The sequence below is a fragment of the Ptychodera flava genome, assembly GCF_041260155.1.
Source record: "Ptychodera flava strain L36383 chromosome 3 unlocalized genomic scaffold, AS_Pfla_20210202 Scaffold_27__1_contigs__length_13241970_pilon, whole genome shotgun sequence".
Taxonomy (NCBI): domain Eukaryota; kingdom Metazoa; phylum Hemichordata; class Enteropneusta; family Ptychoderidae; genus Ptychodera; species Ptychodera flava.
Genome location: NW_027248281.1, coordinates 11612649 through 11628397, shown reverse-complemented (window position 1 = coordinate 11628397; position 15749 = coordinate 11612649). Strand labels below are relative to the sequence as shown.

At 37.0% G+C, this 15749-nt stretch overlaps 1 protein-coding gene and 1 long non-coding RNA gene across 2 annotated transcripts; one reads left to right on the top strand and one right to left on the bottom strand.

Annotated features, from left to right (window-relative positions):
* Positions 1 to 8740: 8740 nt before the first annotated feature.
* On the bottom strand, positions 8741 to 10522 carry LOC139126280 (uncharacterized). Its single transcript, XM_070692324.1, has 3 exons — positions 10426 to 10522; positions 9953 to 10107; positions 8741 to 9347 (listed from the first exon to the last, which is right to left on the bottom strand). Exons 1-3 carry the CDS (start codon positions 10517 to 10519, stop codon positions 9189 to 9191), a joined length of 408 nt encoding a protein of 135 aa, XP_070548425.1. The 5' UTR covers positions 10520 to 10522; the 3' UTR covers positions 8741 to 9188.
* A 2297-nt stretch (positions 10523 to 12819) lies between these two features.
* On the top strand, positions 12820 to 15402 carry LOC139126413 (uncharacterized). Its single transcript, XR_011550562.1, has 3 exons — positions 12820 to 12983; positions 14588 to 14695; positions 14869 to 15402. It is a non-coding gene; the product is annotated as an uncharacterized lncRNA (long non-coding RNA).
* The last annotated feature ends 347 nt before the right edge of the window (positions 15403 to 15749 follow it).

The following is a 15749-nucleotide window of genomic DNA, read 5'->3' as shown; positions in this document are numbered from 1 at the left end:
GCATGTGACCACTTTCATTTGTTGACCGATACTTTATGTATCTTCGGCAAACAGGTCATTTTCTTGAGACTCGCAGACTTTTTGCTAGCTAAATCCGCCTTCAAAACACTATCACCACCATCGATATTATCAGCAACACCAAGAAAGAATATAAAAAAATGAAAATAACATATCTTCACCGCGAGGATAATATAAATATTGTAGCGAATGTCTTATTTCGTGTCTTTTGGAGCGAAGCCGCGGTGATTTTTTGATAATTGTTTGTTCCTTATGTAGTTTTCCGCACGCCGTGGAAAGAGATATTGCAAACACTATTTAGCCTATAACTTGTTTTGAAAATTGTAGATGGATAGTGGAACAAATTTTATTTTCGATTTCGTCTGATCGAATCGTTATAAAAGTTTTCATTATTTGGGAAAAATTGGCTGAATTACTTCAGTATATCTCACGGACATCCACTACAGTTCATTTTTACTTATCCTATGTTAATATTCACTCTCATTGATGCCACGTGGAGAAAAACAACCTAACGCTCGCGTGCATTTTACTGACATTCAAAGCATCGACCTACTAGTACGTGATTTCACCTTCCAGAATGCGTTTTCACCTGCCATGACTTGTCTTTCCAGTTTCCTCCACTACAGCCAACTCTGGTTGATTTTATTGTCAACAACGTTTCTTTGGATTTCCCACATGTTGTAGGTCGGGACCTTCGGCTGCGTAAAAGGTATGAAATATTGTCTTGTAATTTCTCCATGCTGTTTACTGTCCTTAGGCACAATTAAAATTTGCTGAATGCGTTTTCACCTTCAGTTCTTACTTGCCTTTCCATTACTCTATGTTATGACCATCTTTGGCTGTTGATTCTTCAGCCTGCTTATACGCTGATATTCAGGTTGAGTGTTTATTCGAAGAAAATGTCGTCAATAGGTTAGAGAGTGAGTATCTGTAACTTTTGATGGTTGTAAACCCAATTGTTGTTTATATTAATTGAGAGATCTTGTTCTACTCTCCAAAACATGCGTAAACATCTGCATTTTAGCTTGTCAACAGAGTGCCTATATGTGTAAATAGTTTACATTTGAATTCTAGTTAGCAACATAAATCTCTTATCAGCAACAAAATGCAGTTTACACTTGGACAGTCTGAGTTCAGCATGCTGTGTATCTCAACACGCTTTGGGAAATAGTACAAAAGACTGCAGTCAACATTAATGTAGTATGCGCTCCGAAAGTGACCGACTTAAACTTTTCCTCAAGCTTGAAAAAGCCCGAAAGTGTGTTTAGTGTTGAAAACATTCCGGGTCTGTCATGGACATGAATACACTAGGATGCAATGTGACTTGTATGATGTCTGTATGACGTCAATGGTCATGACCTATATCTAGCTCTCACAGCAGAAACATATGTCGCAGAAATAAAACGCACTTTTACAAAATACAGCCAACGAACAATAACATTTATCTTGCATATTTATAAGTGAATTTATCATCACCATCGATAATATCTGCTTTCCTATCAAAACATCGTGGCATCTTATCATGGCAGAGGTTTTACAACACGCTCTTGGTCGAATTTCAGATAGTGTGTACAGACGAAAACTTATCTTATCATTCAAACGTATGAAACAAAAATAGTGGAACAATCATCAAAGCTAGCGCTTACAGTTCTTCAATGAAAGTGCCGTTTTCTGGAATCTATGTCTGATTTGCATGGACTAAGCAATTGGCGGGTCCTAATTTTCCCAGGAATTTCCAAGGTTCCCCGGAAATTCCCATTTTCTCCCCTGCCCCTTCAAGTATCGCGTACCTACACCCAGTTTGTTTGCACGCTGTGAACAGGAGAAAATTATTATCATGTCTAGTCAGTTTACCCTACAAGCTGACCTTGTGATGGCTATTTCGTTGACGTTTTCATGGCGTTCTTATTCAAATCACAAGTACTGAATCAAAGTATAAACTTTGACCGGCATATTTGTCACCGGTGTTGAAATTAATCCGCACAGTTAACTTGTGTCTTACTATGTAAAATACACTGAAAGTCACTGTTTGTACAGGTCATATTGATCTATTGTGCTGATTTGTCACATTGTTGCTTTATGTACTGGCTCATCGACTCAAATGCAAATTATGCCAAAAATGATAATTCAGAAGACTGTACATCAGTATCCTGAGAATAGCAACGCCAATCGTTTAGCGAGCTTTTCAATCCATCGAAAATCGTAGCTTACAAATAAAATACTTTTGCATATCTATGTCTTCGTTATATTGTCTGAAATGAAACCAATACAACACCGATGCCAACCTTGTAACCGCTCATCTGTTGACTTAACATCCATTTTAGAAATCTAAAGCTTCTTCTAGAGCAGACTTACGCACTGGTGCACTTGCCTACGTCATCAGCCACCTCATCAATCATTTTGCATTTTTAAAGGACCCGATGTCCTAGGCCCCAATGAGATATTTATCAGTTACTGTACTCAAAAGATATACAATACAAATGCTAAAATACAATTTTTGCAGTCGCAAGCTTTTTAGAATACACATGTCATGACCATGTCGCCCTGGATGAAATAACTAGCCAGGTAACAAATCACGAGACTCGTCATGGCCACGTTTCTTCAACGGATATCACTTTGCTGAGAAACTTTAAGCAGAGATAGCTTCTTAATTCCTTGATAATGAAGATAAAATGCCATCTTGTCAGTTCCTTCCAATATCCTGTGTTTGCACATACTTGTAACTTTTTCTGACTTGACGCTCATCTCTGACCAATCAAAGTCAAAGACACTTCTTACTTCCCGTCAAAACAGGCAATATCACAGCCTGAATCAAGCACTTTACTTTAGTGTATGTTTATGTACAGTATAGTGTATGTGTATGCGTATACTCAGAGCGCATCGCTCACCACTGGAACTGGTCGTCACTTATCCACCCACTGATACATTATGTTATTGTAGCATTAGTTCAACGTAGCTGTTACAGTAGTAAACAGTAGTAATAAAGTTTAATCGGAGAAAGAGAGCTGCCGCCTCTGCCTCCATCATTTGAACTCAAAAAATCCTGCTTCATAAACATTCCCACACACACACTTGTTCGTAATGGCGAGAGTTCTATTCAGCACAGGCTGATAAGAATTTTAGATACTTTAAGATTAATTTATTATCAACACGATTGGAATCAATGTGGCATAATTGGATGGTGAAGTAATGCTTGTTTAATCCGCAAATGTAAGCTCATCTGCTTTTCTTTTTTAAGTTATACACTTGTTTTATTAGTAATTTGTAATATCGGAACATTCAGCTATATGGCACCTAACACTTTTGAGGAATATGAAAAATGTGAAGATCCACTTACCCCTAATTGATTCCAATCGTGTTTATCTTTCTACTTTACAGTGAAATTAAAATTTTGCCTAAACGCTCCAGTATGAAGACAAGCGCTAGCCTATCTGAATGCTGAGATTTTTTCTTTTAGTTGAGAAAGTAAATGTACTAACATGATATTACCGGTCCTTCTTGTTATGAATATAAACGATCGTTATATATTATCTCTTGAATGGCTTGTTCAAAATGAAAGAAAACAACATTTACGAGGAGCTTGGCATTGCAAATCTAAACGTTTTTCATTTCGAAAGTTATAAATCAAAGACATGTGCATATATCTGATATGAACGTATGCCAAAACATCAAGCCTTCGCTTTGACACGTCCTATAGGATCACAAAGATGATCTGTGAAAGTAGAATATGTTCCGCTTTTCGCTGCTGTCTCTACTCATCACTGATTTAGTTAGGTGAGAACCGTTACATTGCGGGGGTCGGGAGGAGTTTGGGAAAAATGATTCTGCAGACGGAGAAGAAAAAAACTGATTTGGTAATGTCTTGAGAAAAAATTATCAAAGTAGACCAAAGGAAAAAATAGTAATTACAAAATTTGGGAAATCCAACTCTCTCATTCTCTTATTCTTTTGAGATGCGCCGCCTTCGGTGGGTGCAAGCATTTTCCAAATACATGAGGAAGTCCGATGTCTTTTTGCCATTATTCGTGATGTAAACACACAACAAAATTCGTACAACAAAACTCTCGTACCACAAAACAAAATTTTTACCACAGAACGCTCTTCTTATATGGTACATCCTGGCAAACACATCTCACGTAGTCAGCTATACAGTCAGTCACTGTGCAAATACTAGGTTATCAATCTTTGGATCCGAGGAAAACCTGACTGCACGTCGGATACAAATATTTTTCAATATGTCAGATTCCAGTCAGGCAGCGAAATCGTTAAAAAAAACGTTACCAACACTATGTCGCCACGCCTTTGCCTGCTTGCATTGTTAACAAGTCAACAGTTGGAGCACATCAGTGTAGGGCTGAAATTAGAAGCTGTGAACAGGGAACGGTGAAATAAGTGTATGCTAAGACATGCTTCAATTCAGCGAATTTGTTTCAACTTGATACATAACATGATGTCAACATCACGAGGCAGTCCCTGCCATTCTAGCAGAAGATTAATATTACTTCATTGATATATGATGCGAAAAACATTGTGTCAGCGATAATTCTAAATTTTGTTTTGACACATAAAACATATCAGTTGTTGTTTAAACGTTATCAGTTTTTCCAGATTTCAACAGCCTCTGTGATTGCGACTATTGACCTTTCTCACTGAGAAGAACATTCTGTATAGCCTAGATATTTCACTATTAATAAAGTATATTATGACATGCCTTGCCACAGAAAATCATACTTGCACGACTTTTACACGTTAAGTGCAAAGCAGACATGCACCCTATGTCATGCATCATGATGGTCGCTTTACTGAATAGATATTTCTCAAAGTTTCAATTCACACAAAATAATGAACGCCGATCTCAAATCAATCATGATCGTTTTTAGCTCACGTGTGTGAACACGTGGGCTAATGTCACAGCGATGTGTGTCTGTCTGTCCGTGTGTGAGTGAGTGTGTCTGTCTGTCTGTCTGTCTGTCTGTCTGTCTGTTTACACGATAACTCAAAAACAGCTGAACAGATTCAAGTCAGATTTGGTGCAAATGTACCATATGCTACTTGTAAGAACTGATTAGATTTTGGTTAGTGTGGCTTGCCTATTCATGAAGTTGTGCAATATTGTTTTTTTCCTATAATGGTTTCCCTATGGAGACGGTAATGACAGTGTAGACATATATCAAGAAACACTCCACAAAATTTCATGAAACTCTTCACAGATGACAATCTCAGATATCTCAGATTATCATGATACTGTATATGTCATGTAAATTATCTGCTCATTTTCATATATAATGAACTTTTGTTATTAGTGAGATAACTCTGAAATTCCTGCACCATACATGATGAGACTTGCAACAAATATTGATCTGATAATATCTAATTATACCTAGAGGCATTGGGCAGTGTCAAGTTAACAAGTAGCTCATTTGCATATTTTATGAAGTTTTTTAGTCATATAACTCCAAAATAACTGCACCAAATGAGATGAAATCGGCTGCAGATACTGATCCGACTGATATCCAACTGTGGTGTAAAGCATTTAGTATTGTGAAGTTAGTTAAGGGTTCATTTGCATATTGAATGAATCTTGTAATTAGGTATATAACTCTGAAATTACGGCACCCAACTTAGTAAAATCGGGTACAGATATTGATCTGATAAATGTCTTATTGTACTAACAAGCATTTTGCAGTGTCAAGTTAACAAATAGTTCATTTGCATATTTTACTGGTCATATAACTCCGTAATAGCTGGACCAAATGTGATGAAATCTGCTGCAGACACTGATCCGACAGATAGCTAATTCTGGTGTAAAGCATTGAGTTTTGTGGAGTTAAGTAAAGGTGCATTTGCATTTTCAATGAACTTTGTAATTAGTGATATTACTCAATAATTACAGCATTACATTTGATGAAACTTGCTACAGATATTGATCTGATAAATATTTAATCGTACTGTTAGGCGTGTGAAGTTAATAATTATCTCATTTACATAGTAAATAAAGTTTTGTAATTAGTGATTTAACTCTGAGAGTACTGTGCGAAAATTGATGAAACCTGCTACATATAATGATATAACATATATCTTATTGTTCTTATTACATGCCTCACACGGGTGTCGATTATATTGGTATGAATTTTGTTTATTGACAGAATATTGAATAACATAATAAAATAAATCCTCGTCAGAGATAGTTACTGTAGCAGTAGACCGTATAAACGTCTCACTAATTACAAAACTTTATTTAAAATGTGTAAATGAGCTAATTATTAACTTGACACGCCCAATGCTTCTTAGTACAATTAAATATTTATTAGATCAATATCTGTAGCAAGTTTCATCAAAATGTAATGCTCTAATTTTTTAGTAATATCGCTAATTACAAAGTTCATTTAATATGCAAATGAACCCTTATTTAACTCGAAACAACTAAACGCTTTACATCATGATTAGATATCTGTCAGATCAGTATCTGCAGCAAATTTCATCACATTTGGTCCAGTTATTTCGGAATGGTATGACTAATTACAAAACTTCATAAAATATGCAAATGAACCATTTGTTAACTTAACACTGTCACATGCTTGTCAGTTCTCTGTCTGCCACTCCGCGTGGTGTGCTCCATTGAACAGCTGTCAGAATATACAATGTCATATATATATACATACATACTTACATACAAAAAACAAACAAATACACTTTGACACACATATATATACATATATGTCATATATACAAATGACACATATAAAAATGACACGAATGCTGATAAGACACAAGGAACAGGCGATATCGGGTAATAACCGATTTATCATATACCCATGCCCTTAATTTTAGGGAATTCTTACTAGTAGAACGAAAAACCTTTAATTTTGAGGCTTTACTTTATCACGCCTTGCGCATAAATATCAGAATATTTATGTGAACAGGCTTCATTCATAAAGTGTACGACGAAGATGTCAACATCACGCGCGACATCGCTGCAAGTCGTCCATATCTTAATGAAACCCAAGAAGAAAGACACCGGGATACAAAAATCGTCATACAGAAGGAACGTTTTAAGGTGCAATATGCTATTACAAATGTTACCGATCAAAAACTGCTCAGCTTTAAATCTATCCTGATTTCGATCGTCGTACGGCATGGAGCTCGCTCGGAGTGACGTCATTTTGTTAGTTTACCCTCAGAGTTGCCATGTCAACAGTCGTCGCGCGCGCGACATCGCTGTCACGCCACGCGCTCACTACCTGTTCGGTGGAGACCGTGCACAGTGCCGGCGCCGTGCGAGCGGCAGAATGTTTGCTAGACATCGCTTCGCAGGCGGGGAGCGGCAGCCATTCTGTTGTTTACGTTGTTTACCAACAAACTGCTAATGTAGTTCGAAAAAACTCTAAAACTGATGACGTTCATCGTGCATATCTCGACGTTTACCGTGAAATATCACGGTTGATATTTTACGGTGATCGTCACTAAGATGTAGCAATATGGGCATGGGTATATGATAAGACTTACTTATCATGTAATACAATTACAATTATCAAAGAAATGCAATTTCGTTAACTCGATATAAGGATATCGTTCTTCTTGAGTTTAAGACACACCTGAAGACCATTGGGCCTAAGAAACTGGGACCTCCAAGAGTATTATTTGCAAAATTGTTCTGTTTGGTTGCAGTGTTTTTCCAGTTTCATATTTGGAAATTGTAGAATTAAACAATTGTAGTCATTGTTCGTGCGGACTCGGTGAGTCACATACAAGTACAGGTCTCTTACACTCTTCGGCACTGCTGCAATCTAGGAGAAGAACACAAACGATAGTTATACCTAAAGATCACCGCCCTAGTGCTCCCTGAAAAAATAAGTCTTTTATTGGTATCCACATTCTTCTCAAGATGCCCTCTAACTAAAGAGTCATGATTGATTTAATATTTATTTTACTGGAAATACGTGTAAGAAATAATGATCGATACTTATCATTTTTAACAAACTAAAAACCTTATTTTAGGATGATTGATAAATGACATTTTAATGCGTATTTCTATAATAGCATCAGATAACTTCAATGGAATTGAAAGCGAGATAAAATGCAGATTATGTCCGTTTTTCGGCTTTCCAAACCTGTATTTTTGTCATTGTCAACACATTCTCATTGTAATGAAGTCATCTTTGCGTAGGTAATCGGTCGAAGGGCAGAAAAAAATATAACGAACAAGCAAGGATAAGGATTAAATAGATGAAATTGTAACCATGTGGTTATAAGAGACAGATCAATTTGTCACAACGAAAACCAGTCGTTTAAAGCAATTCATATTTGTTCATTTAAAAGATGAAAATCAAGAGAAAAAATGGACGCAGTCCTAACCTATAACCTGAATGCAACAGCAGGGTAATCAACACGAGGTCCTATCAGATGATAAAGCTTTCGAAAAGGGAAACATGATTTCTATCGATCGTACCTGGAAGTATTTTGATGGCCACGTCTTTGCGTCCACTCTTGGTTGAGAGTCTTAAGCATCCCTTAAAGACTTTGCCGAAACGACCTTCACCAAGCTGTTCCCCTACTACGATATCGGAGCGGGATACTTCACGGTCGCGTTCTACGTGCACGTAGCCAGATGCTAGAGGGCGACTAGTAAGGACACTTCGCAAGATGTGGTACCACTTTGTACTTGATGCAGTCGATGTTGCATCATCTTCAGCAGGCAATGTCACTTCTGCCATTTCCATCACTATGTTTCTCAAAAACTGAATAACTTGGTGTCGAATACTCCATGGTCATTGGTTCAGTTTGGTTTGATTGTAATTGTAATTGTAATTTATTTTTCCAGAAAATCACGAACATCGTACATAACAAAGGATTAAACTCAAAAAGTATTACTGGTGAGGTCATGGAAATAGTTCTATTTAAACTGTTCAATCCCACGACTCTAACAAATGTGATTGTACTATAGCGAATTGAAGTGTAACCGTATGAGAAACCTTTAAACGATCATAATAGTAGTTTACTAAATGTCAACTGCAAATTAACGACAAAGAAGGTCACAATACTCAATAAAATAAAATACTATACAATACAGAGTAAATTACATGAGCAAGTACGCCTTTATAGCAGGTGATGTGATATAGGAACCACTTTCTGGGATGGCAATGATGTTAGGCTCAAGCAGTGTTGATGTTCTACCATATTGGGTAATGGGTTGCATCTATCACCATGGAAAAGGTTGTTTTGTCTTCGACCACCTGTTTATTGTCGTTGGCATATTCACCTAGCAAGGATTCTGCTTTACGTTGGCTTACAAAGGCTTGGTTTTCGACATCAGTGATAGCGGTCGCCACCTGTAGTTGATGATATGATACAAAAATAAACAAGAGACATAGTCTGTTGGTTATTTTTCTCAAGGAAGTTAAAACCTAATACAGAGTGTTAGCATTGTCGTAGAATCAACAGTCGTCAGACTTAGAGTAACTATGATTTATCATGCTGTGTTTATTTAGTAGAGAAGGACTGGTTTTTATTTGATTTCGAGGATTTGCAATTGAATAGCACTGAATTCTCTCAGAGAAAAAGGCTTATCTGTATGAGTGAGTGAGTTAGTGACAGCTATTACTAACTTTGGGAAAGTTACAAAGTAAATATCCATACAGGATGAATAGAGGGAAATATGTTTTAAACGTCCGAACTTCAAATTAAAATTCTGGCAAATACAATAATCCCCGTCTTCTTATTTATATCACATATCACGGCAAATGTTCTGACATGAACCCGATGTTTTAAATAAATATAGAGAAATGGAGTGAGTGACTCCAAATCTGGATTTCCTGTACTAAAATACATTCGAAGCCTAAAGTGTTTCGTCATGCTTGCAGAACCCTGTGATCGGGAAAAGCATAGTAATGTCGTTGCATCAATTAATTACTCAAATCTATAGCGATTAACTTACATATCTTGGATATGTTCGCCTCCAACACCAAATGCTGCCTACAAGCAGAATCAATATGACAACACAGGTGGCTGCTATCAATATCATCATGCCTTTCATTCCGTCGAAGGACAACATGGGGGACATCTTTCGTCGTGACGTCACTGGTAGTGAGTCTGTAACGTGAACAACGTATTGATATAAGTAAACATAAAATTAAGAAATTCCGTGTACTCACATTTACTAGGGAGTACTTTTTTCGCTTTACAAAATGAATTGTAATTCACGGAATGAGTACAAAAGGATGCGTTTGTGTGTAGGTAGGTGAATTTGCGAGGTGACATTCTGCGCGTTATATAATAAACCTGTAGCATGGCGATGATACTGTGCTGTCGAAGACAACGAAACTTCAGGACGAACGAGGCCCGTGAAATGTTACTTACAGTGTTTTCCCTATGACTCAAATTAAACTTCACTGTGTGGCATTCACTTACTTGTTTGTATCTTGACAGTTGGATCAAATTTGACGACAGTAGAAACCGACTGCTCTCCGAAGCTTGATTTACAGGACATACGAAGGTCATCCATCGGATCTGACAAGGTAGAATCGACGGGCTTTTAAATTGTTGTCCCAAGGCAAGTGGAATGTTAAAATTGTACTACTGTAAACGCGGATGCCCTGGCTGACAGAAGCTTTAATATAGCTATCATTTACGATTGGCGTCAGCCTTTGACAGAATATATAGCGAGATCAACAATAACAACACGGACAGAGAATATTCATCTGAATCAGGCGACAATTCTAACATTGATGAAATTATAACATCCTCTTTCTATTGGTCATACAAACAGTGAATAGTTAGACGAGGACACGAGACACAAGAGATTGGCAAAACCTTAGACAACACGAGGGAGAAAGCATGTGATACTAATCAATTTTGTTACAGTAATTTGTCATTTGATGCGTATAAAGATATTTTCATTAAAGCTCCATAAGCTGTATCTTTTGGCTATTTTATTAGAACTTTTGTTTTGTGGTTTCCCTACACTTTCTGCATTGAATCCCTAAACTGTAATTTAATGCCAAGTACCTAGCATATCTACACAACCTATATGAGTATAATCTACATGGTTACTGTTGAAAATTGTATTCAAGTCCGGACTATAATTCATTTGTAAACAATAAACAATGATCGTTACACACATACAAGCTGTGTTGACAAAAAGACTACTCGAAATTTCAGCATGACAAACTGATTAGGGTCAGACACGGTAGTTGATGTACAGGAACATAATACTGAAAAACTTGCATGCCACAAGTTACAGCTTACGTCCCTTTAAAAAACAAGTGCGATAATCATGCTTCGTTGTACGAAGGTAGCGATGTTCGCCGGGGGCACACTGGTTATCGAGCAAATATAAAACAAAAAAGCAAACTGTGATATTTACACTTGTTATGAACATCTAATGTGTCATGGAAGGATTGTGTGGACGCATCGAGCGAAATGTTTGCGAAATGTTTTATAGCAAACGCAGTTCTGTGCACACAACAGCAATTATCCTTCACGACGATAACATCCCTTTGTGGGCTTTTGTATTTAAGAATATCCGTTTGATCAAGTGCCGTGCTTGGAAATCAATGGAAAGTTCGTACTTGGCAACTTGCACAGTCAAGGGCCAGTGGCCGTTATCCCGCTAACGAATATGGTAAGTTAAATTCAGTGTGCCAGTGGTTTACTTCGTATCAGAAAATAGTTTAAAAGAATCATACCTTAGATAGAATTTACCTCAGATAAAGTTTGTTTTTTCAATTCCAGATTCAATAGCATTCTTCCGATGTAAATCAATTTTTAATCTAAAAATTTAGGTAGGTTTCGGCAATTCGTTTTTTGTTTTCTCGAGGATGTCCAAGTAAACCGAGAATGTGTAAAGTACAAACACAACCAAAATAATAAAAAATGTATAAGAATTAGTTGCCGACTGACCTTCCGCTGATCGATGCACAACCTTTGCTACTGAACGTAGTCAACATCACAAAAATGAGGATTGAAAATAATAAATCAGGTTAAGTATATATCATGCAAATTCTTTGTTATTAGAATATATACTTTACCGTAACAAATATTAATTGCCCCTTTCTCAAATATTTCGTTCAAATAAAGGCATATAATTTTTGAAGAGCCCTCTCGTAATTTTATTAATATTTTATAATTGCCAATTTGTCGTTGATTGCTTTCTTTTCTTCATCTGGAGGTTTCGCTGGAATAAGTAATCTTGAGAAGGCAAAAATAGACATGATAATTGATGTATGCGAAGACCTTTACGTTGGTGTCAGAAAAAATCTTCGTTGAGAAAGATGAAACAAAGAAGGTAGTTAGCTAAAGGATAAAATAAAAATTAATATGAAAGTATGGGGAATGTGGAAACATAACTGCCTAATTTGCAAACACTTTTAATCATATGACATAATTTTAGTTTCCATGAATCAATACTAATTTACATTTTCGTATGATATAACAAATACAATTATCACGCGACTGATATATTCCGACCCTGTGATTCTGAAGTGTCAGTGATGTACAAAAATAAAGTATAATGTAGTCAACATTGAACCATGAAAGTAAAGTAAAGTAAAGTGTATAAAAACCACAATTTGACTAATTGTAAATTGTACAGACTCACAGGGAAAAAACGTGATGACGTTTTCGTTTTTTGCAATTAGGCGAACATTTGCCTTCAGCAATGCCTTTACAATCTATGCAAAATGTTACGGTCAAAATCAACATACCCTTATTTGGCCATAGTTCAAATTCAAAGTCATGACTCACCATCAACTTCCGTCCTTCAATGTTTACCTTTTGTATTACGCAATGCGCACATGTACCCATTCCAAGCGTGCTTTTGGGCACTTTGAGTTAGACCTTTGGAGAGTGTACATGTCTCTTAAGGCGACCGGCTATAGTTCTCGCCAAGATTGCTTGTAAAGACCATTTTGATGGAACAGCTTTGAACCTGTTGATGCGATAGTCTTATACAACTCCGAACAAAATCGGTAAGCCATTCAGTTGATTCTTTTGTGACTTTAAAGCAGACATTCTTGAAGGAACATTGAATAGCCTTCTTCCATTGTGAGACTCTAAGAGCACATGCGCCTAACAAAAGGCCAAGGAGTCATTGAAGTGTGCGAACAATGACGGTCCTACTAATTACTGCCCGTGACTGCCCGTAGCTGCCTGAGGACTGCCCGAGAACTGCCCGAGCACTGCCCGAGGAAAAAGTGGGCCAAATTTCGCCCATTTTAACACTAGGCCAATAGGTTTAGTTTATATCATGCCCAGCGAACCAAAAATATCATTGATTTGGCGTTAACCTGATGTTTTCTCCGGCAGTTTTGGAACACGGAAGACGTCGGTCTTGAAGGACGTCGCCAGCTTGATAGTGAGATCATACCATTCAGTCCGAGAGGTGGCACAATAACCTCGCCGAGCGCGTACAGCCTGACAGCCTACCACCCCTTGCACTGAATGGTATGATCTCTCAATCAAGTTGGGGACGTCTTTCTCGTTGAAAGCCCGGCGTCTTTCGGGTTCTAAAACCGCTACAGAAAACACCAAATCAATGATATCTTTTGTTGGCTGGGCATATTATAAGTTCAACCTATTGGCTTAGTGTTAAAATGGGCGAAATTTGGCCTACTTGCTCCTCGGGCAGTCCTCGGGCAGTTCTCGGGCAGTCCTCGGGCAGCTACGGGCAGTCACGGGCAGTAATTAGTAGGACCCAACAATGAACATTATAATGGACACATTCAACTGACTCTGATTACGTTTTATAGTATCTTCCTTTGAGACCTTTTAGTTAAAGTAGTTTTAGTGATTGTATTCTTATGCAACTTTGAGTTAGTGATTGTTTCAAAGCAGCTAATTGTTCACTCGTTAAGTCAAGACTGCGTTTTTGCAAATGAGATTTTGTCAACGAAAGTAAACATTCAGTCACCGTTAGAGGGCGTTTACTGAGTTGGGTCACGTGACCACCCCACCTATTATGACCTTTGACCCCTGAGTCATCTTAGAGGGAGTATTACTTCCTGTTAGTTACTTCCTGTCTCTAATTTCCTGTGTCATAGAGAGTATTTACTTCCTGTGTCATAGTGTGAACGTAGCTTAGTTCTCACTCCTGTATCCTTTTGTTTGATTTGTTTTCAGTTAATCGTTCCCAAACGTTCCCAAACGTTCTCAACGTTTGTAGTACAACATTCTACTCAGAGAATATGTTATTCTCAGTCTTGAAGACATGCTTATATTCGAATAAACCACGTGAAACATAGATCGGATATTTGCTTCGTCTTATTTAAGAGGGAACGCATTACGGAATATCAGCTGTAGACGACTATTGCAAAGTAGTTGCAGACAAATAATTTTGAGTCTTAAGGAATTTGTTTGCACGCTACAAAATATTTGTCCAAGGAGTGACCAGCATCTGTGACTGGGTGATTCTTTTGAATGGCTTGTACCCTGTCTAACGAGTCGGATTAACCACCCTGCTTTACACTCATTTCAGGTGCTCCTTGAACTGTTACAGTGAATAGATGATATGCAGTATTTAGTAAAGACAATTTGAAATACACACTTTAAATACACCATTTACATTTTTCCATAGGCCGAACACAAGGCTGACTTTGTAGTGAAGGTAGATTCTATATTAGCAGCTCTAGAAAAAATCCATTTCGCAAACAGTGGAAGAAGTGGATTCTTTGTCGGACAATCGGTAAATGAAAAATTGCTAAAATATATTGACATCTCTATTTGCCATTTCAACGTCTGCTAACGTCTGCATTATAACGTCTGCTTTGTTAACACTCTCCCCCCCCTCTCTCTCTCTCTCTCTCTCTCTCTCTCTCTCTCTCTCTCTCTCTCTCAATTACCATTTATTCATTTTAGCCTACATGGGTTGACTTCGAGTTTTTCGTGCGGATGGAATATGCCCCATTCTTCGAAGTCACCATATTGGATCGATATCCTAAACTAAAGGCATTGGTTAAACGTACATCTTCGATCCCGCAAATCGCTGCTTTATTCAAGAAACGACCGAAAACAGAGTTCTAACTCTTAACGTAAAATTTTCGTATAGCACTGCTTTACTTTGGCAAACAAGAAACAATATGAAGTTAATATTGGTAAGCTGCCAAAATACAGAAGCCAGGCATCAAAATCTGCGTAGATTTTGCAATGGTTTTCTTGCGAACGTTTCTAGTAGAAGTACACATGGGAATACATGTTCTCTAAAAATTGTGATAGTGTTTCAAATGCCTATCATGACAGATTTTGATAACACTGTTTGTATGACAGTTTGTTTGTGTGTTTGCTTGTGTACGTTCTTGTCTGTATTGTGTTTGAATTTTTTAATGATTAGATAACACTCAAATTGGTCAGTAGTATTTGCTTGTATATATATATATATATATATATATATATATATATATATATATATATATATATATATATATATATATATATATATATATATATATATATATATATATATATATATATATATATATACAACTGAGTTGATCAGGATAATCTAAAATATTACATTTCCACTACAAATTTGTCAGTCGATCACAGCCACCCGATGAGTGTAGGCGGCTCTGCAGCCTATACGAAACAAATTTGTAGTGGAAATGTAATATTTCAGATTATCCTGATAAACTCAGTTGTGTATTTAGCTCTACTCTAGTATTGAGCACTCTACTCCAGCTGATCTTGAACTAAACGAGTATATATATATATATATATATATATATATATATATATATATA